At 41.6% G+C, this 26,906-nt stretch overlaps 1 protein-coding gene across 1 annotated transcript; it reads left to right on the top strand.

The window, feature by feature from the left end:
• Window positions 1–3,198: 3,198 nt before the first annotated feature.
• LOC109906100 (nitric oxide synthase, inducible-like) lies at window positions 3,199–26,628 on the top strand. The gene is made up of 25 exons (XM_031789417.1): window positions 3,199–3,303; window positions 3,400–3,498; window positions 3,687–3,826; window positions 4,251–4,413; window positions 14,524–14,615; window positions 17,799–17,940; window positions 18,084–18,223; window positions 19,012–19,186; window positions 19,410–19,511; window positions 19,855–20,049; window positions 20,170–20,252; window positions 20,447–20,591; window positions 22,540–22,644; window positions 22,746–22,795; window positions 23,141–23,315; window positions 23,559–23,691; window positions 23,822–23,900; window positions 24,032–24,222; window positions 24,353–24,522; window positions 24,749–24,959; window positions 25,131–25,218; window positions 25,364–25,485; window positions 25,573–25,721; window positions 25,886–26,080; window positions 26,223–26,628. Exons 1-25 carry the CDS (start codon window positions 3,199–3,201, stop codon window positions 26,271–26,273), a joined length of 3,300 nt encoding a protein of 1,099 aa, XP_031645277.1. The 3' UTR covers window positions 26,274–26,628.
• The last annotated feature ends 278 nt before the right edge of the window (window positions 26,629–26,906 follow it).

The raw sequence follows: 26,906 nt of genomic DNA, 5'->3' as shown, positions 1-26,906 counted from the left end.
TTTGAGCTAAAATTCATTTTGTGCTTTGTGTAAAGTCTATTAAGACAAATCGTTAATTTACGTTTCTGTTGAAATACCGCTTTGTTGTTAAGGGGCACACAGACCACCAGAGAATTCTTGCCAAACTGTACAAGATGTGAGGTCAAAGTGCTAATCCCAAACTATCACCTAAATCTTATGCAGTTGTGAAGATCTGAAATGATGTGTAGTCAGGTTCAAGCTATCTGGACGTAACTTTACCTAAGGTGTAGTTATACCCAGAATGCTTACAGATGACACAATAATGAGCTATCCACAAATGCCTAAGGAGTAGGTTTTAAGGGGCAATTTGAGATTCAAGAAGAAATTATAACATTTAATTTATTCAAAATCAAGGTGTTGAAGTTTGAATTTAAACACTGTTGTTTCTTTTTGCGTATTCCCTTGTATAGAAATAATATTTTTTGTAAATTATCCCAAGTATATCGAGGTAACTATTTGCATCAGCTTTTTAATTATAGTTGTGAGTATGTATTTGAGTAGAAGGAAACCAATTTAAATACATTTGGCTAACTTGAGTACCATACGTAACTGAGCAAAAACATTTATAGATAAATCATAGAATATAAATTACAATACTGAGTCAATTTAGCAAATTAAACTTACAATATTAGTTATGTAACTGATTACATTAAGTATATCAAACTTATAACATTAGTTCTGTAACTGATGACATTAAGTATATCAAACTTATAACATTAGTTCTGTAACTGATTACATTAAGTATATCAAACTTATAACATTAGTTCTGTAACTGATTACATTAAGTATATCAAACTTATAACATTAGTTCTGTAACTGATTACATTAACTATATCAACCTTATAACATTAGTTCTGTAACTGATTACATTAACTATATCAACCTTATAACATTAGTTCTGTAACTGATGACATTAACTATATCAACCTTATAACATTAGTTCTGTAACTGATTACATTAACTATATCAACCTTATAACATTAGTTCTGTAACTGATGACATTAACTATATCAACCTTATAACATTAGTTCTGTAACTGATGACATTAACTATATCAACCTTATAACATTAGTTCTGTAACTGATGACATTAACTATATCAACCTTATAACATTAGTTCTGTAACTGATTACATTAACTATATCAACCTTATAACATTAGTTCTGTAACTGATGACATTAACTATATCAACCTTATAACATTAGTTCTGTAACTGATTACATTAACTATATCAACCTTAACATTAGTTCTGTAACTGATGACATTAACTATATCAACCTTATAACATTAGTTCTGTAACTGATGACATTAACTATATCAACCTTATAACATTAGTTCTGTAACTGATTACATTAACTATATCAACCTTATAACATTAGTTCTGTAACTGATTACATTAACTATATCAACCTTATAACATTAGTTCTGTAACTGATTACATTAACTATATCAACCTTATAACATTAGTTCTGTAACTGATTACATTAACTATATCAACCTTATAACATTAGTTCTGTAACTGATTACATTAACTATATCAACCTTATAACATTAGTTCTGTAACTGATTACATTAACTATATCAACCTTATAACATTAGTTCTGTAACTGATTACATTAACTATATCAACCTTATAACATTAGTTCTGTAACTGATTACATTAACTATATCAACCTTATAACATTAGTTCTGTAACTGATGACATTAGTTCTGGGACTTATAACATTAGTTCTGGGACTTATAACATTAGTTCTGGGACTTATAACATTAGTTCTGGGACTTATAACATTAGTTCTGGGACTTATAACATTAGTTCTGGGACTTATAACATTAGTTCTGGGACTTATAACATTAGTTCTGGGACTTATAACATTAGTTCTGGGACTTATAACATTAGTTCTGGGACTTATAACATTAGTTCTGTAACTGATGACATTAGTTCTGGGACTTATAACATTAGTTCTGGGACTTATAACATTAGTTCTGGGACTTATAACATTAGTTCTGGGACTTATAACATTAGTTCTGGGACTTGAAGAACTTAAGTAGATCAAAAAAAGAAAACATTCTGAACCTCACGACTTCCGCCGAAGTCGGTTACTCTCCTTGTTCGGGCGGCGTTCGGCGGTTGACGTCACCGGCCTTCTAGCCATCGCCAATCCACTTTTCATTTTCCATTTGTTCTGTCCTTGTCTTACACACCTAGTTTCAATCCCCCAATTTCTTGTTCATTATTTACCCTCTGTTCCCCCATGTTTGTTTGTGAGTGATTGTTTATTGTATTGTGGTCCGTTATTGTGGCCTTGGATTTATTTGACTTGTATTGTGATTATTATTGAGTAAAATTACGTACATTACTCATATCTGCTGTCCTGCGCCTGACTCATCTTCACCAGCTACACACAGACGCATTACAGAACCTGATAAAATTAAGTTGAATGAAAGGAATTTTTGAGATCCAGTTAGTTGTTTGCATTTAATATATTTGAGTTTGTAGTACACTAAAAGTGAAGTATATTATACTTAAAAGATCCTCCTTGTTGGATTTACTTAAAGAGCTGATGCAAATAGTTACCTATGTTTTTTATGTAAAAGGGGCACAATATTTTGTTACAGTGCAGGAAGCTGTCTTGTTTCCCATAATGTCACGAATAGCACTATTACCTCCACACTCCTGGAAAACCCCCATACCTCTGGACTGCAGTAGTTACTGGTATAGTTGGCCTGGTCATGCTACTGATCTGATTCTTGGCAGACCAAACAACTGAAAAACCGGTTGGCCACAAAAATGTTAATTGTAATTAATTTGAGCCTACCTACCTGGAACACAACCAGGGAATTTTCCTAGAAGCCTGCCCATGTTTCGTTACAGGCAGGTATAAATTGAAACATCTCAGTAGGAAAAGTTTCAGAGAGGAATTGATGCCCGTCTCACCTAACTGAAGGTAAGAGTAAATACTGAGATATTATAGAATTTAAATTAGATTGTTTTAAAGAGTTTATGCCACGACACTGAAGGCTATTGAGCACATTATAACTTTAAAACGTTTAATTAAACTTAATATTCATGTTTTTTTGTTACCAAGGAATTCAAAATACATTTTACTCACAGCAAAATAGCATATAAACACATACATTTCGATCTAATAGGCTACAAATGTTTGAATTATTTAGATAAATGGTATTTCCATATATGTTAATGAACTGCATTTATTTTACAATTATGGAGATGGTGCTTCAAGATGATGAAACCAAAATAGCTCTCCAGACTAAACTTAAGAAGGTACGAATTGAGATTACAGTTGAAATAAAATGAGAAAATGTGCTAAAAGCAAGCGACATATGTTAAACCTGTTTCTCCTCTATGTTCATCCCATAGTGGGAAACAAGAGCAAGCAGGTGTCCGTTGTCTATACCTGTGCGTAATGTGAAGGATGGCTCAAGTCTCAATGATATGCTGCACCACCAGGCAGTTAAGGTGCGTTTACAGTTTATGATGCTTTGTGTGTGCCGTGGTACAGTACCGCAACTTATTTGCTTGGCTCTTTTGCTCAAATTATGAAGCCGCGCCTCAATTTGAGTGTTTTCTATTTCAGTGAAGATTGAACACTATAAAATAAAGCAATACATTTTAATTTAAACTGACTTATTTTATTTCATATGCAGAACCAACAATGTACATCACAAGTTTGTGAAGGTTCTGTCATGACTCCCAAGGCTCTAATGCGCTGTCCCAAAGATACTCCTCTTGAGATCCTACCTCAGGCGATTGACCTAATCAACCAATACTACAAGTCCTTCAAAATGTAAGTAATAGGCCTCAGTGTAATACTTCTCTAAAGACGATGACTATTATTACTCCAAAATTGTTCAACCCAAGTGCGGAATCTGTAAAAGACACACTGTTGCTTAAAATTGCAATATTGTTTAATGCCTTTTAGGCATTTATAGATTGTAGCCTATATTTCTGTACTTCATTTATGAGCCTTTATAAAGCCTTTACTGTACAATGTATTCTTAGGTGCTTCATAAATTATGGCAGTATGGGAAAACATTTAAGCCAGTTAGCCTTTATAGCCTATTGTAAACATTTGCTTATAGATCATTTATGAAGCATCTATGTGGGCCTTACAAAAGTTTTGCGATGGGAAAAATGTAAATCCCCTCTATTTTATGATTTGTTTGTTTTCAATGATTTACACATAGCCTAATTTAATTCCAAATGCATAGCCCCAAAATTGAACATCACCTTGCCAGATTGGAGGAAGTTGCTATGGAGATAGGTTCCTGTGGAACTTATTCGCTGACTATGGACGAATTAGTGTTTGGTGCTCGACAAGCATGGAGGAACGCCCCAAGATGCATCGGCAGGATTCAGTGGTCCAATTTACAAGTAAGAAAACATACTAACAAGGCAGAAGATACATTTCCGTTTCTCATTATCTTTTAGGAATCAATATCAGTATCTATTGTATTCTTGTATGTGTTTTTCATGCATGCACATGGGCGTATGTGTAATGTTCTATGTGTAGATTAGCCTAATGAATGATGAGGGTGAGTATTGGTAAAGTGGGACACTTTATGAAAATATGCTTTCTGGAACAACTTACAGAATCACCCCATTGTGTTAACCCCCACCATGATACCATTCTAAATAGCTTAAGAACTCCACTACACTGCACTACCGTTCAATTAAAATAACATCAAATTGATCAGAAATACATATTAGACATTGTTAATGTTGTAAATGACTATTGTAGCTGTAAACGGCAGATTTTTAATGGAATGTCTACATAGGCTTACAGAGGCCCATTATCAGCAACCATCACTCTTGTGTTCCAATGGCAAGTTGTGTTAGCTAATCGAAGTTTATAATTTTAAAAGGCTTATTGATCATTAGAAAACCCTTTTGCAATTATGTTTGCACAGCTGAAAACTGATTAAAGAAGCAATACAACTGGCCTTCTTTAGACTTTTGCGTATCTGGAGAATCAGCATTTGTGGGTTCGATTACAGGCTCAAAAGGGCCAGAAACAAATAACTTTCTTCTGAAGCTCATCAGTCTATTCTTGTTCTGAGAAATGAAGGCTATTCCATGCGAGAACCAGAATAGAAAGAGGAGTGGGAGGCCCCAGTGCACAACTGAGCAAGAGGACAAGTACATTAGAGTGTCTAGTTTGCGAAACAGACGCCTCACAAGTCCTCAACTGGCAGCTTCATTAAATACTACCTGCAAAACACCAGTCTCAACATCAACAGTGAAGAGGTGACTCCAGGATGCTGGCCTTCAAGGCAGAGTTGCAAAAAAAAAGCCATATCTCAGACTGGCCAATAAAAAGAAAAGATTAAGATGGGCAAAAGAACACAGACACTGGACAGAGGAAGACTGGAAAAAAGTGTTATGGATAGACAAATCTAAGTTTGAGGTGTGTGGATCACAAAGAAGAACATTTGTGAGATGCAGAAATTTTTTTAAAGATGCTTGAGGAGTGCTTGACACCATCTGTCAAGCATGGTGGAGGCAATGTGATGGTCTGGGGGTGCTTTGGTGGTGGTAAAGTGGGAGATTTGTACAAGGTAAAAGGGATCTTGAAGAAGGAAGGCTATCACTATCCTACCCTGTGGACGGTGCTTAATTGGAGCCAGTTTCCTCCTACAACAGGACAATGACCCAAAGCACAGCTCCAAACTATACAATAACTATTTAGGGAAGAAGCAGTCAGCTGGTCTATAATGGAGTGGCCAGCACAATCACCGGATCTCAACCCTATTGAGCTGTTGTGGGAGCAGCTTGACCGTATGGTACGTAAGAAGTGCCCATCAAGCCAATCCAACTTGTGGGAGGTGCATCAGGAAGCATGGGGTGAAATCTCTTCAGATTAGAATGCCAAAGGTCTGCAAGGCTGTAATTGCTGCAAATGGAGGATTCTTTGACGATAGCGAAGTTTGAAGGACATTTATTATTTCAATTAAAAATCATTATTTAGAACCTTGTCAACATCTTGACTATATTTCCTATTCATTTTGCAACTCATTTCATGTATGTTTTCATGGAAAACAAGGACATTTCTAAGTGACCCCAAACTTTTGAACGGTAGTGTATGTGAATGCAAAGAGCAAACAACAAGCTGCACAAGAACTCACTACTGTAACGGTCCAGGTTACAAAGTGGCTCAGTGACTCATGTTCACATCTCAACGTTAAAAATCCAGTCTGCATGTTCCTCACAAAGAGGGCAACTGATGCCGCTGAGCCAGATGTGTATGTTTCAGGGGAGAAGCTCCAGCTGGTATCTGATTTTAAGTACCTTGGTCATCATACTTTATTCCAACCTCTCTTTTAAAAAGCAGGTGAAAAAGGTAACTCAAATAACCAAATTCAACCTAGCTGATTTCTGACTACAGAGGAAGATAAAACTGTACTTCAAATCTATGATGCTTCCCCACTTAACATACTGCTTGACTAGTTGGGCCAAGCTTGCTTCCATTCAATCTGTCTACAAACAGGCTCTCAGGGTGCTTGATTGGAAGCCCAATAGCCATCATCACTGTTACATCCTCAGGGAGCATGAGCTCCTGAGTTGGAAAAATCTTGTGCAATACACCGAAGCATGTCTTGTATTCAAGATCCTAAATGGCCTGGCTCCCCCTCCACTCAGTACTTTTGTTAAACAGATAACCCAAACCTATGGCAGCAGATCTACAAGGTCTGCTATGAGAGGTGACTGTATAGTTCCCTTAAGGAAAAGCACCTTTAGTCAATCTGCTTTCTCTGTGAGAGCTTCCCATAACTAGAGGCCAATCAAATCAAATCAATCAATCAATCAATAATCCCTAGCTGTGTATTACCCGTTTCAAATCAAATGAAACTTTATTTGTCACATGCGCCGAATACAACAGGTGTAGACTTTACCGTGAAATGCTTACTTACAAGCCCTTAACCAACAGTGCAGTTCAAGAAGAGTTAAGAACATTTTTACCAAGTAAACTAAAATGAAAAGTTAAAATAAAAAGTAACACAACAGGAATAACAATAACGAGGCTAAATACAGGGGGCACCGGTACCGAGTCAATGTGGAGGCTATATACAGGGGGTACCGAGTCAATGTGGAGGCTATATACAGGGGGCACCGGTACCGAGTCAATGTGGAGGCTATATACAGGGGGCACCGGTACCGAGTCAATGTGGAGGCTATATACAGGGGGCACCGGTACCGAGTCAATGTGGAGGCTATATACAGGGGGTACCGGTACCGAGTCAATGTGGAGGCTATATACAGGGGGCACCGGTACCGAGTCAATGTGGAGGCTATATACAGGGGGCACCGGTACCGAGTCAATGTGGAGGCTATATACAGGGGGCACCGGTACCGAGTCAGTGTGGAGGCTATATACAGGGGGCACCGGTACCGAGTCAATGTGGAGGCTATATACAGGGGGCACCGGTACCGAGTCAATGTGGAGGCTAAATACAGGGGGCAACCGGTACCGAGTCAGTGTGGAGGCTATATACAGGGGGCACCGGTACCGAGTCAATGTGGAGGCTATATACAGGGGGCACCGGTACCGAGTCAGTGTGGAGGCTATATACAGGGGGCACCGGTACCGAGTCAATGTGGAGGCTATATACAGGGGGCACCGGTACCGAGTCAATGTGGAGGCTAAATACAGGGGGCACCGGTACCGAGTCAATGTGGAGGCTATATACAGGGGGCACCGGTACCGAGTCAATGTGGAGGCTATATACAGGGGGCACCGGTACCGAGTCAATGTGGAGGCTATATACAGGGGGCACCGGTACCGAGTCAATGTGGAGGCTATATACAGGGGGCACCGGTACCGAGTCAATGTGGAGGCTATATACAGGGGGTACCGGTACCGAGTCAATGTGGAGGCTATATACAGGGGGCACCGGTACCGAGTCAATGTGGAGGCTATATACAGGGGGCACCGGTACCGAGTCAATGTGGAGGCTATATACAGGGGGCACCGGTACCGAGTTAATGTGGAGGCTATATACAGGGGGTACCGGTACCGAGTCAATGTGGAGGCTATATACAGGGGGCACCGGTACCGAGTCAATGTGGAGGCTATATACAGGGGCACCGGTACCGAGTCAATGTGGAGGCTATATACAGGGGGCACCGGTACCGAGTCAATGTGGAGGCTATATACAGGGGGCACCGGTACCGAGTCAATGTGGAGGCTATATACAGGGGGCACCGGTACCAAGTTAATGTGGAGGCTATATACAGGGGGTACCGGTACCGAGTCAATGTGGAGGCTATATACAGGGGGCACCGGTACCGAGTCAATGTGGAGGCTATATACAGGGGCACCGGTACCGAGTCAATGTGGAGGCTATATACAGGGGGCACCGGTACCGAGTTAATGTGGAGGCTATATACAGGGGGTACCGGTACCGAGTCAATGTGGAGGCTATATACAGGGGGCATCGGTACCGAGTTAATGAGGAGGCTATATACAGGGGGCACCGGTACCGAGTCAGTGTGGAGGCTATATACAGGGGGCATCGGTACAGAGTCAGTGTGGAGGCTAAATACAGGGGGCACCGGTACCGAGTCAATGTGGAGGCTATATACAGGGGGCACCAGTACCGAGTTAATGTGGAGGCTATATACAGGGGGCACCGGTACCGAGTCAGTGTGGAGGCTATATACAGGGGGCATCGGTACAGAGTCAATGTGGAGGCTATATACAGGGGGCACCGGTACCGAGTCAATGTGGAGGCTATATACAGGGGGCACCGGTACCGAGTCAATGTGGAGGCTATATACAGGGGGCACCGGTACCGAGTCAGTGTGGGGGCTATATACAGGGGGCATCGGTACAGAGTCAATGTGGAGGCTATATACAGGGGGCACCGGTACCGAGTCAATGTGGAGGCTATATACAGGGGGCACCGGTACCGAGTCAATGTGGAGGCTATATACAGGGGGCACCGGTACCGAGTCAATGTGGAGGCTATATACAGGGGGCACCGGTACCGAGTCAATGTGGAGGCTATATACAGGGGGCACCGGTACCGAGTCAATGTGGAGGCTATATACAGGGGGCACCGGTACCGAGTCAATGTGGAGGCTATATACAGGGGGTACCGGTACCGAGTCAATGTGGAGGCTATATACAGGGGGCACCGGTACCGAGTCAATGTGGAGGCTATATACAGGGGGCACCGGTACCGAGTCAATGTGGAGGCTATATACAGGGGGCACCGGTACCGAGTCAATGTGGAGGCTATATACAGGGGGCACCGGTACCGAGTCAATGTGGAGGCTATATACAGGGGGCACCGGTACCGAGTCAATGTGGAGGCTATATACAGGGGGCACCGGTACCGAGTTAATGTGGAGGCTATATACAGGGGGTACCGGTACCGAGTCAATGTGGAGGCTATATACAGGGGGCACCGGTACCGAGTCAATGTGGAGGCTATATACAGGGGGCACCGGTACCGAGTCAATGTGGAGGCTAAATACAGGGGGCACCGGTACCGAGTCAGTGTGGAGGCTATATACAGGGGGCACCGGTACCGAGTCTATGTGGAGGCTAAATACAGGGGGCACCGGTACCGAGTCAGTGTGGAGGCTATATACAGGGGGTACCGAGTCAGTGTGGAGGCTATATACAGGGGGCACCGGTACCGAGTCAGTGTGGAGGCTATATACAGGGGGCACCGGTACCGAGTCAGTGTGGAGGCTATATACAGGGGGCACCGGTAATTAGTCAGTGTGGAGGCTATATACAGGGGGCACCGGTAATTAGTCAGTGTGGAGGCTATATACAGGGGGCACCGGTACCGAGTCAGTGTGGGGGCTATATACAGGGGGCACCGGTACCGAGTCAGTGTGGAGGCTATATACAGGGGGCACCGGTAATGAGTCAGTGTGGAGGCTATATACAGGGGGCACCGGTACCGAGTCAGTGTGGAGGCTATATACAGCGGGCACCGGTACCGAGTCAGTGTGGAGGCTAAATACAGGGGGTACCGAGTCAGTGTGGAGGCTATATACAGGGGGCACCGGTACCGAGTCAGCGTGGAGGCTATATACAGGGGGCACCGGTACCGAGTCAGTGTGGAGGCTATATACAGGGGGCACCGGTAATGAGTCAGTGTGGAGGCTATATACAGGGGGCACCGGTACCGAGTCAGTGTGCGGGGTTACAGGCTAGTTGAGGTAATCTCTATATGTAGGTGGGGGCGAAGTGACTATGCATAGGTAACAAACAAACAGCGAGTAGCAGCAGTGTACAAAAGAGGGGGTCAATGTAAATTGTCCGGTAGGGATTTTATTAATTTGTTCAGCCGTTTTATGGCTTGGGGGTAGAAGCTGTTGAGGAGCCTTTTGGTCCTAGACTCTGTGCTCTGGTACCGCTTGCCGTGTGGTAGCAGAGAAAAAAGTCTATAACTTGGGTGACAGGAGTCTCTAACAATTTTATGGGCTTTCCTCTGACACCGCCTATTATATAGGTCCTGGATGGCAGGAAGCTTGGCCCCAGTGATGTACTGGGCCGCCCACACTACCCTATGTTGCGCCTTACGGTCAGATGCCGAGCAGTTGCCATACCAGGCGATGATGCAACCGGTCAGGATGCGCTCGATGGTGCAGCTTTCAAACCTTTTGAGGATCTGAGGACCTATGCCAAATCTCTTCAGTCTCCTGAGGGGGAAAAGGTTTTATCGTGCCCTCTTCACCAATGTCTTGGCATGTTTGGACCATGGTATGGGCCTTGGTATGCTTTCCATGTTGTCTGTAGCTGGTGAGGTGTGGAAACACTTGTGTATTTTGTTTTGTTGCTTTTTGCGTTGCTGTGTCTTTACTATCATTAACTGAAGACTGATATTTTTTATCAAAGATTCTCTGTAATTAGTTATTACGCGATAAGACTGATTAATCATGTAACCGTAATTACTAGGAAGTCGGGGCACCAAGGAAAAATATTCAGATTACAAAGTTATCATTTCCTAAAATAACTTTTCTGATATTTTATCTGAACAATTAGTCTTCGAATAAATGAATGATTTACTTTACCTCACGTTAGTCTCATTCCAAACATCGTAAATTGTTGGTTATCTGCACGAACCCAGTCTTCACTATGAGTCATCCATACATCAATTGTCTTAAATCATTTATTTATTAATAACTAAGTAATTCACAGAAATGCATAAACAAACAAACAAACAAACAAGGTAAATGTGGTACCATGAAATTATGGGAGAATGTGCCCTAGTGGGCTAAACCGGCATGGCGGCTTGTTAGACAAAAGGAGAAGTGGGGTCGGCTAAGAAGTCACTACAGAGTGATAATTATAACAATTGAAATGCTAATCCTTTGCACATGAACGCTCACTCATTCGGGAACAATTGCAATCAATATATATATTGACGCTCAGTGTGTCGTCTTGATCGCTGGTGAAAAGTTCATTTCTTTTGTAGAATTGTCCGTCTCTCGCCCTCTCTCTCTCGGTTGTGGTTAGAGGGGATTGTTCAGAGTGACATTCGTTATAGATAGATGTTTCGGCGGTTGTCATTCTTCGCATTCAATGATACCGAATTCCTAGTGGCAGACTAGTAATTAATATCAAATACTTGTTCTTATTCTGTCGGTATCGATAGTCTAAGAGTTTAACCACGTGGTATGGTTAAAAGATTCAGCAATGGTCTACAACTTTTGTCCTCCTAATGGAGAAAAACATGGTCTGCAACCTTTAGCCATCTCATAATTGAGGTAAGCTCGGTCTGCTGATTGAAAAAAAAACAGAGTGGGGGTTTTATTGGGAAGGGCCGAAGAGGGCTGTCCCAGGATGTCTGACCCTGGGCTCAGGGGCGGTCCTCTGATTTAGTTCAAATCAAAAGGGAATTGTATTTTTCTTCATTAAACAGTCCAAAATCATATTACACAATTATACAAACAGTATCATACTCACTCATTCATCTTATACAACAATTAGATGTAAACCTCATATCTGAGGCTATTATATAAACAGCGTTATGGTAATGTGGCCACACCGTCTCCCATGAGCTTCCCCAAGTTGTGACAAACGGACCAGTTAGTAGCTGGATTCTTCACCGATCTTTTATACCTTCTCCGGAACATGAAATTTGTTTGTACCTCAAGTTCTGTGAGGGGATGGGCTTGCTATACCCAAAGAGGCCAACGTCATGACAGCGTGCTACGTGATACTTGTTCTATGTTGCTCTGTGTGTGCTCACTGCTCATTGATTGTCTGTATTGTTATTGTAATTGTTTTTAATAACCTGCCCAGGGACTGCGTTTGAAAATTAGCCTGCTGGCTAAAACCGGAACTTACTGAAACGTTGATTAATGTGCACTGTGACTGTAAAAATAAACTCAAACTCAAACTGCAATCCACTTTAATGACCGGACATTTTTCCACGTAATGGAACAGATTATAATGTTAGAATACATGAACTTAATGCTCAAATTAACTGGTGTTAACTAAACTATAAAACCCAGCAACAGTAATCAGAAACTGTCAAAGAACATTTCCAATCCAACTATTCAGACCTCTGCTTCAAATATCCCACTGCGTCCCTAACAGCCCGATGTAGCCCAGCGAGCATGACTCACTTTCTCCAGCGGACTAAAACATGGCATTAGTAGTTTATCTAAAAACTACCAATAACTAATAACATATTAAATAAAAATGATTAGAAGGCATTATTTTCATTTCAGTCTACCCAAACAATATAACACAGGATGGATGGCTCTTCTTCAAACACAAATTGTCCTGAGACCACATTTTTTCTGTAGATACTGGCAAATTGGGACACCTTGGTATTCAAAGTGGGACACTTAATTCTTTATTGTAAAGAATAATAAATTAGAGTATATGAGAAATTTCTATATTTTTATCATAAACTTCAATTATTCATACAAATTAAATGTATTAATGCATTCTTTATGTCATTTTGTGGAACATTAAAGTGGCAATATGTATCTTTTTGGGCAACCCGACCCAAAAAATGTACGTAGAAATGTGAGTTATAGATCCATCATTCTACCTGAAAGCAAGTGGTAGATCTGTTCTATGTGCGCTATTGTAATGCTTCCAGTTCTTCCCAAAAAATGTTTTGTCTTTTACTTTCGGTTTGGTACACCAGCTTCAAACTACACTCTAGTGGACATTTTGTAGAATGAAACCATTAAGACCTCAAACATGTCGATGACTGTTTTATTGTCACCAGCGTCAAATACAGCATATTACTTGTATGGTTATGAATATACTGTAGCTAGCTAGAATTTGTTTTATGTTGGTGAGGTAATATCTTTCATTTGATCCTATTTAGAAAATAGATTTCCGTTATTTCGTGCTTCTACACCTGCATTGCTTGCTGTTTGGGGTTTTAGGCTGGGTTTCTGTACAGCACTTTGAGATATCAGCTGATGTACGAAGGGCTATATAAATACATTTGATTTGATTTGATTTGTTAAGAAAACAACATGTATTTCATAATCTACCGGGGAAGAAACTGCCTTAAAATGGCCTAGAGTGTCCCAGTTTGACAGTAACAGGGTGTCCCAGTTTGACAGTAACAGGGTGTCCCAGTTTGACAGTAACAGGGTGTCCCAGTTTGACAGTAACAGGGTGTCCCAGTTTGACAGTAACAGGGTGTCCCAGTTTGACAGTAACAGGGTGTCCCAGTTTGACAGTAACAGGGTGTCCCAGTTTGACAGTAACAGAGTGTCCCAGTTTGACAGTAACAGGGTGTCCCAGTTTGACAGTAACAGGGAGTCCCAGTTTGACAGTAACAGGGTGTCCCAGTTTGACAGTAACAGGGTGTCCCAGTTTGACAGTAACAGGGAGTCCCAGTTTGACAGTAACAGGGTGTCCCAGTTTGACAGTAACAGGGTGTCCCAGTTTGACAGTAACAGGGTGTCCCAGTTTGACAGTAACAGGGTGTCCCAGTTTGACAGTAACAGGGTGTCCCAGTTTGACAGTAACAGGGTGTCCCAGTTTGACAGTAACAGGGTGTCCCAGTTTGACAGTAACAGGGAGTCCCAGTTTGACAGTAACAGGGTGTCCCAGTTTGACAGTAACAGGGTGTCCCAGTTTGACAGTAACAGGGTGTCCCAGTTTGGATGTAGGCAAATATTCTAAAAAGGTGAAAGTAGTAAAATAACCATTTACAGCCATTTTGATTTACATTTACAAAATATGTTGTAATGAAAAGCTGAATATCCTTTCTTAATTTTTTACAAGCTTAACATTATTAGTCTTAGAATCCTATGTCATTTTACTTACATTATGACTTTAGAGACATTACACGGGATGTCACGCTCACAATGACTTCACGCCAATTGAATCCGTTTTTTTATCATCACATACTTCCTCACTAACACACAGGCATTGATTGTTTGTTATGTTATTGTACACATTTAAATATATCCATTATAAAGCTTTGCTAGGTGTCCCACTTAACCAATACTCACCAACATGTTTCTTGGATTGTTCTGCAGGTGTTTGATGCCAGAAAGTGCAAGACTACTCAGGATATGTTCAAGTCTCTGTGCGAACACTTACAGTTTGCCACAAATGGAGGAAACCTAAGGTAAACAAAGAATTGGAACAAAGAGCAGGGACTTGTTTCAATCCAAACATCTGCGTTATAGCGCGATTGAAACTATAAGGTCATTTTCAATTGAGAGATCATATGCAGTGTTTACGTGAATGCAGTCTCTGCGAATGCGGGAAGATTGCCTTTCGATTTAAAATCACGCTTCGACACAGATTGAATCTAGGCCTAGGTGACCAACAGCCCTACTTTCTGAGGTAGCCTAACTAATGCAGCATTCTTTGTGAAACTAGAAAGGATAGAGAAGTATGAGGTAATGAGGCAGAGGGCAGAAAACACTGAGTAAAGATCAACCCTGTATGAACTTAGAAATGTGTCAAATGTAAACTACAGATTTGTCCCACTAACTGTTCGTCGCTCTGGATAACAACATCTGCTAAAATACTAACATGTAAATGCACCAATGTAAAAGTAATTCTACTAATACTCCTGTCTCATGTGTTATTTATTGCACTTGACTTAGACCTTCAACCCTTTACTCCGTGAGAACAATACTGTAGGTCAGGGATCTCCAATTACATTCAGCTATAGGCCGATTTTTCCTTGAAGGGATGGTCAGGGACCGGAACATAGTTATGAATAGTTTGTACACTGCATATTGATCTGTGGGAATGCAATGTTATTGTTCTAAAATGGGGATTGCTAAACAATGTGTTGGAACCTAACCAGATTAAATTAGGCATACCTCAGGGGATGTGCTCCATCATAAAGGAGAGGGGGCAGGGTTCTGGGCATCTCGCCCATCCAGCCTGGGGATGAAGTTGGTATGGTCATGCAAATGATGTTACTGATCTGGTTGGCCTGGTCATGCTACTGATCTGATTATTGATAGACCATTATCTTGGCCAGGTCGCAGTTGTAAATGAGAACATGTTCTCAACTAGCCTACCTGGTTAAATAAAGGTGAAATAAAATAAATAAATAAAAAGACCAAACAACTGAAACACCTGTCTATAAGAAATCTTTTACAGTCTAAATGTAATTTTAATGGTAAAATTCTTGAATGGAAAATACTCTTAACATTAATGAATAACTTAAAATAAATATACATTAACCTCTTCAATTAAAAAAAATTAACATTATCATCTATATAATGATATAACAAATAAAATAATAAAATCAGCAGCCAATTTTTTTTTTAAACTAAGTATACAGTACATACCAACTATAAAATAAGCAGCTGTAAAAGGGGAAATGGAAAACAAAATGGAAATGAAAAGGCCTGATGGTGGCGCTAGAGGAAAGGTCAGGTAGTCACCAAATCAATAGTTTTCTTCCACTTGGTCTTGATTGTGCACAACAAATGCTATGGCAATCCAGCCATTCCTTTGAGATATATCTTGTTCTCAGTCTGTTCTCAGTCTTGTTCTCAGCCTGTGGGCATCATGTGTGGAGTGATCCAATATCCACAGCCATGCCATTTAACAGTTATCACTGGCCCTTGCTCAGCATTACCCACCAAGAGCCCAGCGCCGAGCCTTCTTGCTAGCAAAGTCACTGATCAAGTCTTTGAAGTCCAGCTTTCTAGCTAACTGACTTTCAATGATCAGCATTGGCAAGACTGCAAAACCTGTCCTGGGACATAGTGGACCCCTAAAACCAGTTTTAGCTTACTGAAAGCTCTCTCGCCACCAGCAACACTCACAGGCAGTGTGCAAAAAATACGTAAAGCAATGCACACTTCTCCAAAAATGCTTTGCAGCTGCATCTTACAAATTGCCTTCAGGAGACCAAGAGGGGACAAGTTAGGGGGGAAAGTGGCAGCATATACAGTGTTCAGGTGTCTTACTTCATTTTGAAACTCAGGTGTAAGATCTCTGGAATACTTCATGATCAGTGGTTGGCACACAGAAGGGACTTTATCCTCACTAATCTGCCCAACTTTCAGAACAGCAGAAAAGTATTCTACAATTTCTGCAGTGGTGTGAAACCTAGTGTCCAAGTCACTTATGATGTCGTCCATAGCAGTAAAAAACACTATTCCGAAACACCGTTGCTGCACTGTCCTGAGCTGTCTCCTCTTGAGAGGTCTCATCATGGAATCTCTTCCTTTTCCTCTGGCAGCTGTGTTCCTTGCTTACTTGAGGTACAACAGCTATTTGCATAGCAATCAGTGTTGCCTCAGACAGGAGAGACTCCCATCCATCTCTAAGAGCCTCTTCCTTTAAGTCTCTGATATTGGCTGCCTCTGTGTCAACTGAGCTTTTTCCTGACTGGAGAATCACATTCCTCTTCTCAATGCATTGCAGTACCTGCAATTATGCCAACTGACATGTCATTCAACACAATGCTGGTCACCTCCTTCTTCAGTTGGGAGTAGGGCTGGTTCAGGGATATGGGGATGGGGAGACATGGCTGCTGAACCTGAAGCTGCATCTGTTGGGCCTGGCACCAGGCAGGGGGAGGGACAACTGATTTATTATGAATGGCTTGCTAAACGTTTGCCTACATTGATTAAATGTGGGCTAAAAGAGGAGCGAAATGTAAACACTCAGAATTTTCTGTGAAGATATTAAGTAACTAATGTTAGGGGAGCAAAAGTAGCCTATTTCAATATGGACTAAGCTATCAGGTTAATTTCCACCACTCACGAACTACACCCACCTTCCTTTGTGAAACATTGGGTGATATACTGTCGCCCTTTCTGTTCTCTTTCCTGTCTTTCTTTTCGTTTTGGAGGGGGGGGGGGAATAAAGAGGCTCTCTGGATGTTTACTTTTTGCCAAAAACAAGAAAAGATAAAGAAACCGTTACTTTTATTAGTTATTAGTACATTGTAAGTAATATAATATATTAATGATGATAGGTTAATAATTTAATATGGAAAAAAATGTACCTAATGTTCTCATCATTTTTTAAGGCCCCTTAGACTATTCCTAACTATCCCCCCCTCCCTTAGAGAGGCATATTGGTTCATATGTTTTTTAATTAAAATCACTTTGAGCTGATTTCCTAGATTTTTGTATTTTATGTCAACAACTAAATTATTAGGCAATTTGTTATTTATTTTCTCTGGAAATAAAATTGCCAATGGGCTGCCTATTGGGGAACCCTGCTGTAGGACATTCACTCTGTTATGGGCCAGTTTCACAAGCTCCTTCTTATTTCAGTTAGTCTGTTATTACATATCTTATTCTTTCTTCTGTCTTATTTATTTCAGGTCTGCGATTACCGTCTTCCCTCTGAGAAAGGAAGACATGCGAGATTTCCGGGTGTGGAACAGCCAGCTGGTGAAGTATGCAGGTTACCAGATGCCTGATGGCAGTATACAGGGAGACCCATCCAGTGTAGAATTCACTGAGGTACTATATAAAGTAGCTATAGCCACCAGGATCCACCCAGCTATTTCAATAACATGCATTCAAACAGGCTCACATACTGTATGTCTTTGTTTGAAAATATACATTTTTAAAGTTGCTGTTACTTTTGTGCTGTGTTCTTAAAGATCTGTATCCGGCTTGGATGGAAACCTCAGTACGGCCTCTTCGATGTATTGCCACTGGTCCTGCAGGTCAATGGGGAGGACCCAGACCTTTATGAAATCCCTCCACACCTGATCCTGGAGGTTCCCATGGAACACCCTCAGTGAGTGACTTTAGCCTCGTTTCTATTGGATGATTGTGTAAACACACTTTTGAGAACAAATACGATGTTAAGCCTGCAGAGAGTCATCATAGCTATTCCACTGCATACAACAACATTCATTGGTTACGATACCGCTACAAAAGTGGTGTCCAGTTATGTTATGACACATGTGTATGCAAATCCGTTTGATTCCATACTAGATTTGCCATTGATTGGATTCATCAGAGACACATAGTATTCAGAGCATCATGCCTCCATAGCCATGGTGATGTTTTTAAGTAGGAGTTATCTAATTAAATCAATGTTTTATGTAGCTGCCTGGGTAAAATCAAACCATTGCCCCCAGTCACTCAAGAGTTTGAACTATAAAAAAGGTTTTAAAATCCTCCGTCTTGAGGAACAGAGCTGAATAGGAGAGAGTGAAGAGCTCTATAGAACTTAACTACGCAGCACATTCCTTTATCCAAATAGTTTCCCAAAGCCAGGTCTAGGAGGGCCCAATAACCTGTACCATTTTCTTTTATTTAAATGTCTAACCACTCCAAAGTGGTCCTTCATTTGTTTCACTGGACACAATACTGAGTTGAGTCAAGTGTTTCAAGCACCTTTGGTAGAGTGAACACGTCAACTGTGTGTGTGCGTAACTCATTCTGTATGAAAAAGGTGGCTCATTGAGGACTGAATGATTCACTATAGAAACGAATCACATCTATCCTAGTGGTGGTGTTTTTGGGCATGCTCTTTTATATATTATTATCAGATATATTGTGTTGATCTTTCCTCATTAGGTATAAGTGGTTCCAAGACCTAGGACTGAAGTGGTATGCTCTGCCTGCGGTGTCCAACATGCTGATGGAGATTGGTGGACTTGAATTCCCAGCCTGTCCCTTTAATGGCTGGTACATGGGCACTGAAATTGGTGTGAGGGATTTCTGTGACTATCAGCGTTATAACGTCTTGGAGGTAAGGCTCACTTTCACAGGTACTCACCATGGCTACAGCACAGGGTCATGCTCAGCAAGAGTAGCCCACGTTTTGAAATGTAGGAGGAAACCTCGTCTGGAATAACCAAAAATATAATTTTATGTTTAAAAATGTTTTCTTGTTTCATACCTCTGCAACACAACCCTGGCTGACTTGATAATGATGCAATGATTGTAGATGTTTTGGCTTCCTGTCCGTACAGGAAGTTGGTCGCAGGATGGGCCTGGAGACACACAAGCTGTCCTCACTGTGGAAGGACCAGGCCTTGGTGACCATCAATGTTGCAGTCATATACAGTTTCCAGGTAATCTATGATTTTCATGTATACAGGACCAATCCAAAGGCATGTTTTTCCCAATAGATGTTTTTCCCAATAGATATTCACAGCCTGTACAGCACTTTGAGATATCAGCTGATGTACGAAGGGCTATATAAATACATTTGATTTGATTTGATATCCCAAGTTATGTTGTTGTTGTTGCTGTTGTTGTTTTGTTACATAATTCTTTTTTTTAATACCTACAATTTTAAATAAGATACTTCCATCCCATAATATTTAGCCAGAGTATGCTACAACTATTCAGCCATCAACTGGAGTTTTCCTTGAGATAAATGTACTCCTTTTGTCTCATTACTGTACGCTGTAGAAGAACAAGGTGACCATCACAGACCACCACTCTGCAGCCGAGTCCTTTATGATGCACATAGAGACAGAGTTCCGGCTGCGTGGCGGCTGCCCTGCAGACTGGGCCTGGCTGGTTCCTCCCATGTCTGGCTCTCTCACCCCTGTCTTCCACCAGGAGATGGTCAACTACATCCTCTCTCCCTTCTTCTACTACCAGGTAGATACTGAGACACCATCTTCTACTGTGCATAGTATATGTCATTCATCTGGTTAAGCTCCACCAGGGCAACAGGGCAGTTGCTGAATGATCATCTGTAACTGTTGTTGTTGTTTGAAGCCTGACCCCTGGACGACCCATGTCTGGAGAAATGGGGAGATGTGCCTGAGGAAGCAACAGATCAGCTTCAAAGCGGTGGCCAGGTAATCTTACATGGACTATGACACCCATATCTGTAATGCTTTATGAACACAGTCATGATGCGTTATAAATTAGAACGCAGTCCTAATCATATTATTCCCATAGCTATAAATGCACATAATGGTTGAGGTTGAGTGAAACCATGCTCATAATGCATTATAAAGTATTATCATTCATGTCTGGTTCCCTCCTATAGGGCGGCTCTCTTTTCTTCAAGCCTTATGAGCAGAGTGCTGGCTAACAGGGTGCGTTGCACTGTCCTGTACGCTACTGAAACAGGGAAATCACAGACATTGGCCCAGAGACTGAACTCCATGCTAAACTGTGCCTTCAACTGCAGGGTAGGAGATCCATATCATCTCTATGAAGGATGATAGGGGGCCTACTGCCTCAGGCTAATATGCTTCAGGGCATTTGTGTGTGTTAAGCACTGTGAATCAATGTAAAACTCTAGTTTAATTGGAAACTAAATTTATGTGAGGACAATATTGAGCTCATTTAGAGTTACAGTGCCTTGCGAAAGTATTCGGCCCCCTTGAACTTTGCGACCTTTTGCCACATTTCAAGCTTCAAACATAAAGATATGAAACTGTATTTTTTTGTGAAGAATCAACAACAAGTGGGACACAATCATGAAGTGGAATGACATTTATTGGATATTTCAAACTTTTTTAACAAATCAAAAACTGAAAAATTGGGCGTGCAAAATTATTCAGCCCCTTTACTTTCAGTGCAGCAAACTCTCTCCAGAAGTTCAGTGAGGATCTCTGAATGATCCAATGTTGACCTAAATGACTAATGATGATAAATACAATCCACCTGTGTGTAATCAAGTCTCCGTATAAATGCACCTGCACTGTGATAGTCTCAGAGGTCCGTTAAAAGCGCAGAGAGCATCATGAAGAACAAGGAACACACCAGGCAGGTCCGAGATACTGTTGTGAAGAAGTTTAAAGCCGGATTTGGATACGAAAATATTTCCCAAGCTTTAAACATCCCAAGGAGCACTGTGCAAGCGATAATATTGAAATGGAAGGAGTATCAGACCACTGCAAATCTACCAAGACCTGGCCGTCCCTCTAAACTTTCAGCTCATACAAGGAGAAGACTGATCAGAGATGCAGCCAAGAGGCCCATGATCACTCTGGATGAACTGCAGAGATCTACAGCTGAGGTGGGAGACTCTGTCCATAGGACAACAATCAGTCGTATATTGCACAAATCTGGCCTTTATGGAAGAGTGGCAAGAAGAAAGCCATTTCTTAAAGATATCCATAAAAAGTGTTGTTTAAAGTTTGCCACAAGCCACCTGGGAGACACACCAAACATGTGGAAGAAGGTGCTCTGGTCAGATGAAACCAAAATGGAACTTTTTGGCAACAATGCAAAACGTTATGTTTGGCGTAAAAGCAACACAGCTCATCACCCTGAACACACCATCCCCACTGTCAAACATGGTGGTGGCAGCATCATGGTTTGGGCCTGCTTTTCTTCAGCAGGGACAGGGAAGATGGTTAAAATTGATTTGAAGATGGATGGAGCCAAATACAGGACCATTCTGGAAGAAAACCTGATGGAGTCTGCAAAAGACCTGAGACTGGGACGGAGATTTGTCTTCCAACAAGACAATGATCCAAAACATATAGCAAAATCTACAATGGAATGGTTCAAAAATAAACATATCCAGGTGTTAGAATGGCCAAGTCAAAGTCCAGACCTGAATCCAATCGAGAATCTGTGGAAAGAACTGAAAACTGCTGTTCAAAAATACTCTCCATCCAACCTCACTGAGCTCGAGCTGTTTTGCAAGGAGGAATGGGAAAAAATGTCAGTCTCTCGATGTGCAAAACTGATAGAGAAATACCCCAAGCGACTTACAGCTGTAATCGCAGCAAAAGGTGGTGCTACAAAGTATTAACTTAAGGGGGCTGAATAATTTTGCACGCCCAATTTTTCAGTTATTGATTTGTTAAAAAAGTTTGAAATATCCAATAAATGTCGTTCCACTTCATGATTGTGTCCCACTTGTTGTTGATTCTTCACAAAAAAATACAGTTTTATATATTTATGTTTGAAGCCTGAAATGTGGCAAAAGGTCGCAAAGTTCAAGGGGGCCGAATACTTTCGCAAGGCACTGTAATTTACCGAACAAGCAATGGGGAGTTAGCTAGTAGATGTGCTTGTACAATGTACAATCTGTTGATGTCTTAAGTCACTACTGTCCTCAAAATGCTGAATTTCCCAGATATTTTACAAAGTTAACTAAAGCTGCTCTGTATATCTTCAAAGTTGCTCTGTATGGAGGACTATACCTTCAGTGACATGGAACAGGAGAGCCTTCTGGTTGTGGTAACAAGCACATTTGGGAATGGAGACTCCCCTGGAAATGGAGAGGTGTGTTTCTGTATTTTGAAGATATTAACAATAATATTTTTCCCCACATTTATAAAATGTAATGTCTAAATATTCACCACATGTTAATATTTATTTATTAGAGTTTCAAGAAGCAGCTTTTCTCCTTGCAGTATCTCAGGAACAAGTTAAGGTAAGTAGTATCTCAAGCATTTTTCTCTGCATTGCCCTCTCCGTACTGTGCTGTACATGTACATTAGTGGAGGTTGCTGAGGGGAGCTCATAATATTATCTGGAAGGGAGCGAATGGAATGGCATCAAACACATGGAAACCATGGAAACCATGTATTTGATACCATTCCACTGATTCTGCTCCAGCCATTACCACAAGCCCGTCCTCCCCAATTAGGTGCTACTAACCTCCTGCGATGTACATGTCTTTAAGATGTACTAATTTGATGAAGTGGCGACTTGACTACAGTCTCTGTCACCTCTCTTTGGTTTTGAAACTGCTCATATCTCCCCTCTCCTTCCCCAGGTACTGTGTGTTTGGACTGGGCTCGAGGATGTACCCACAGTTCTGTGCTTTCGCACATGCCGTGGATGCCAAGCTGGAGGAGCTGGGGGCAGAGCGGGTGACGCCCACTGGAGAGGGGGATGAACTGAATGGACAGGAAGAGGCCTTCTCTGCCTGGGCTCTCACCGCTCTCAAGGTAGGCAGACAAGGAAGGATGGCTCTCTGGCTTAAAAGTGGATCTTAGCTACTTGCTGACGATCATTTTTTCAGTGTATTTTATAGTATACATATTAACATACTCCTGGTATGTCTACTATATGCTCAAGTAACATTACAAAAAAGACCTGTTATGATCTTTAATCTGATAAGCATTTGCATATCATATTGATCTACATAGTGTATTTAATATTTGAGCCTAAGCACGTTTCTCTGCTTCCAGGATGCCTATAAGGAGTTCAACATCCAGGGACAGCTGAGTCTGCAGCTCCCTGGGGCAGAGCGACCCTGCGAGGCCTGGGACCCTTTGAGATATCGCGTAGCACTGGAGAGCTGCTCCCAGGACCACATCACAGGTACTACACATGGGCCAGGGGATGGACATTTAACAAGGGACTGGTGTAGCACTATAAAGCATTATAAACTAATCTTGTATTTCAGTCAGCCAGTTGTACGTGATGATTTTCACTGTCCTCTCTTTCGCAGCACTTTCAACCATTCACTCTAAAACTGTCTTCCCCATGAAACTGAAGAGGAGACAGAATCTACAGAGCCCCCATTCAAGGTTAATTTCTTGTCTTCTGCCACACAATTTCTTTTACCCACTAGCATGGTTATTGTTGCAATACTTTTAACACTTTTGACAGGACTCAATTTTGACAGGGTTTAATTCAGCACTGTCATTCTTGTTTCTAGCCGGTCCACCATTCTGGTGGAGCTGGAGAGGGAGACAAGTGCAGAGGTCATGAACTTTGCCCCAGGAGACCATGTTGGTGTTTTCCCAGGGAATCTCCCTCAACTGGTGGCTGGAATCCTAAAGTTCCTTCCCCATACAGCCCCAACCAACCAGTGCCTACGACTGGAATACCGCTCTGACTCCTGCCTTGGTAAAACACTATTCAGTAATAATGGTGCTGATTGAGGTAACCACGGTAAAATCTGATTTCTTTTTAGGAAGACATCATCTTCAAAAAATGGACACTGTTAAAATGACTCTGCATTTCTATTTCCCAACAGATGATGAGAAAAACTGGCAGACTGTCAGACGCATCCCAGCATGCTCTTTGTCTCAGGCGCTCACCTACTTCCTGGATGTGACCACGCCCCCCTGTCAGAACCTCCTCCACAAGCTCTCTCAGCTGGCAAGACAGGAGGGGCACTGCCAGCGTCTGCTGACCTTGGCAAAGGTAACTTCTGTTTGTCTCAAGGACTACTGTAGTGTTCATTATTGTCTATTGAAATAAAAATGAGAAATCATGAAAGAAAATCCTTTAACCTACCACCCTTTGGAATTGTATAGATTTGAAGAAAATACTATGTTTCATACATATAACCATGTAAGCCTTTGCACTTTCCAAAAAATTATATATACATTTTTCTCGTTATTTAGCTTGTGTCTTAATTTGCCGTCAGGACTCTCAGGAGTACACGACCTGGAAGATGTTCCGTGTTCCCAACTTCCTGGAAGTCCTGGAGGAGTTCCCGTCTTTAGAACCCTCTGCAGCCTTCCTCCTCAGCCAGCTGCCCCTGCTCAAGCCCCGCCTCTACTCCATCAGCTCCTCCCCTCAGCTCCACCCCAATGAGCTACATCTCACTCTGACGGTGCTCAACTATCACACACAAGGTATGGGACATTAGATTTTACATTTTGGTCACTTCTTATCCAAGGTACAGGACAGGGCGACTCAACTTAGAAATGACAATACATCAGTTATCAAATGCTTTGAAAGGAATTTGAACTGCTATCTCTTGGCTGTGAAAGTAACTGTACTGTATTTTTCTGTACTACCGATAGATGGACAGGGTCCTCTTCACCACGGGGTCTGCAGCACCTGGCTGGATACCATTAAGAAAGGAGACCTGGTACCATGTTTCATCTACAGGTATAGAACGTACTGTAACATACTGTATGTCAGTAGGCTGGTACATTCTCCAATTGTACCAAATGCTTGGTTGTAGCCTTTCCCCAGTATAATGATTGAGATTATCATTTCAAGTGAAGCTAACTGATTGTGTTATTGTTTACAGTTCAGGTGGGTTCCACCTCCCAGCAGAGCCCAGCACTCCAGTCATTCTGGTGGGGGCTGGCAGTGGCATTGCGCCCTTCCGAAGCTTCTGGCAACAACGGCTACATGACATGAAACACCCAGGTAGTGTGTGTGTGTGTCTGTATGTCTGTTTGTGTGTCTGTTGATACAAAATCTCTGACCTTAAGGGCTATGGTTTTGTCTTTGCAGGGTTCTCTGGAAGTCCTATGAGCCTGGTGTTTGGCTGCCAGAGTTCGGAGACAGACCATTTATACAAAGAGGAGACACTGGAGATGAGAAGAAAAGGAGTCCTGAAGAGTGTTACAACCACATATTCCCGCCAGCCAGGTCACCCAAAGGTACTGTTGCATTGTCATTTTGAAAGAAATAATGTACTGAGTAAGCTTTTCAATCAAAAGCTTGATTGAACCTGATTGGCTTGTGATTCAAGTGAAGGTTGAAGCGTAACATCTCCCTGTACTGTGCCTCCTATTCCTAACCTTTGACCTCTGTGTGTCAGCAGATCTATGTCCAGGATGTCCTGAGGGAGAAGATGGCAGAGGAGGTGCTGAGTGTGTTGCACCAGAAGGAGGGTCACTTCTACGTGTGCGGGGGTGTGAACATGGCCCAGGGAGTTACTCTAGCAGTACAGGAGATTCTGAGCAGCCAGCTTGGCATCACCCTCACACAGGCAGGAGAATACCTGACCCAACTAAAGGTTGGTTCACTTTCCTCTCAATCATTAATATGAAAACTAATATGAATGCCATGTATCCTCTTAATCTAGTTCCAATACTGTAGTAAGTGGACATTGTTTTACAATGCTTTTATGGTTTGTATGTTTGTTTCTTTATTTGAAGATTCAGAAGAGGTACCATGAGGACATTTTTGGAGCCCAGTTTCAAAAGTGAGGTGATCGGGATGGAGAAAGATCTACACATAGCATGTATTTTCCTCTATGCTTGTGATGCCCTGTTTTTGTTTTTGTTGATAGATTAGGATTGTCACTTTGGAACATGTTTGTAGCTGTTGGTGGTCCCAAACAAACCAGCTAGCCATCCTTTGGCCCACTGCTTGAAAATGTACCCACTTTCACTGTTTTCACTTTATTTTTAAAGCACGGTAAGTATATTTCAGAGAGATGATTATAACATTTACATTCACGTCATGATATTAAAGATAGATTATAGATGCACAGGTGATAAATATATGTAGTGTTTGTACAATATAATAGAATATGGGATTGTTGAATCTGAATTATACATAATGGGAATATGCTTGTAATCCGAATGTGTTTTACTCATTTTGAATAAAAATATTATTACATAATCATTGTAGTTGAAGCCTTCTTGCAAGCCTCCTGTTTAGAGTATCAGTGACCCCAAGAAGGTCAAAGAAGCAAAAGCCTATCAGTGCTGCTGAGGTTTGAGGAGCTTCTGCCTGGGAAAGTACAGAGAGAGGCTAGAGAGGCTCAGGGATATTTAATTAGTCATGATGTATTGTATGCAGAGGCTGTAAAACAGATTGGGGTAACTACAGTGTGG

The sequence above is a fragment of the Oncorhynchus kisutch genome, linkage group LG15 (genome assembly GCF_002021735.2).
Source record: "Oncorhynchus kisutch isolate 150728-3 linkage group LG15, Okis_V2, whole genome shotgun sequence".
Taxonomy (NCBI): Eukaryota; Metazoa; Chordata; class Actinopteri; order Salmoniformes; family Salmonidae; genus Oncorhynchus; species Oncorhynchus kisutch.
Note: the sequence above shows the minus strand (reverse complement) of the source record. Positions and strands in the feature narration are given on the sequence as shown.